The 237-nt window shown below is 66.7% G+C and overlaps 1 protein-coding gene across 1 annotated transcript in view; it reads left to right on the top strand.

Annotated features, from left to right (window-relative positions):
- Window positions 1-237, top strand: part of Syp (synaptophysin) — a 14,076-nt gene that overhangs the window by 837 nt on the left and 13,002 nt on the right. Inside the window, exon 2 of the mRNA XM_010606315.2 lies at window positions 12-211. Within this exon, the coding sequence (XP_010604617.2) occupies window positions 12-211 (200 nt within the window). The remainder of the gene's footprint in view (window positions 1-11; window positions 212-237) is intronic.

The following is a 237-nucleotide window of genomic DNA, read 5'->3' as shown; positions in this document are numbered from 1 at the left end:
CTGGTGGCTAGGGTCCTTAACAGCAGAGACCTGGTGTCCGGTGCTGGGACTGGGGGTCTGCGGCAGGCGAGGGGAGGACGAGGGATCTGGAGAAAAGAAGCGGTGCGCTCTTTGCCGCAGCGAGGGCCGTCAGCACTGCCGCAGCGGGGGCTGCCAGAAGACCCGATCTCGATCTCGAGGAGAGCAGAGGGGTCTCGGGGCTGGGGGGAAGGCAAGGGGCAAGGGAGAGGAGAGTGG

This window comes from Fukomys damarensis, unplaced genomic scaffold, assembly GCF_012274545.1.
Source record: "Fukomys damarensis isolate Sample0158 unplaced genomic scaffold, DMR_v1.0_HiC HiC_scaffold_39, whole genome shotgun sequence".
Classification (NCBI taxonomy): Eukaryota; Metazoa; Chordata; class Mammalia; order Rodentia; family Bathyergidae; genus Fukomys; species Fukomys damarensis.
The sequence above is the reverse complement of the archived record's forward strand: the minus strand, read 5'-3'. Positions and strand labels throughout refer to the sequence as shown.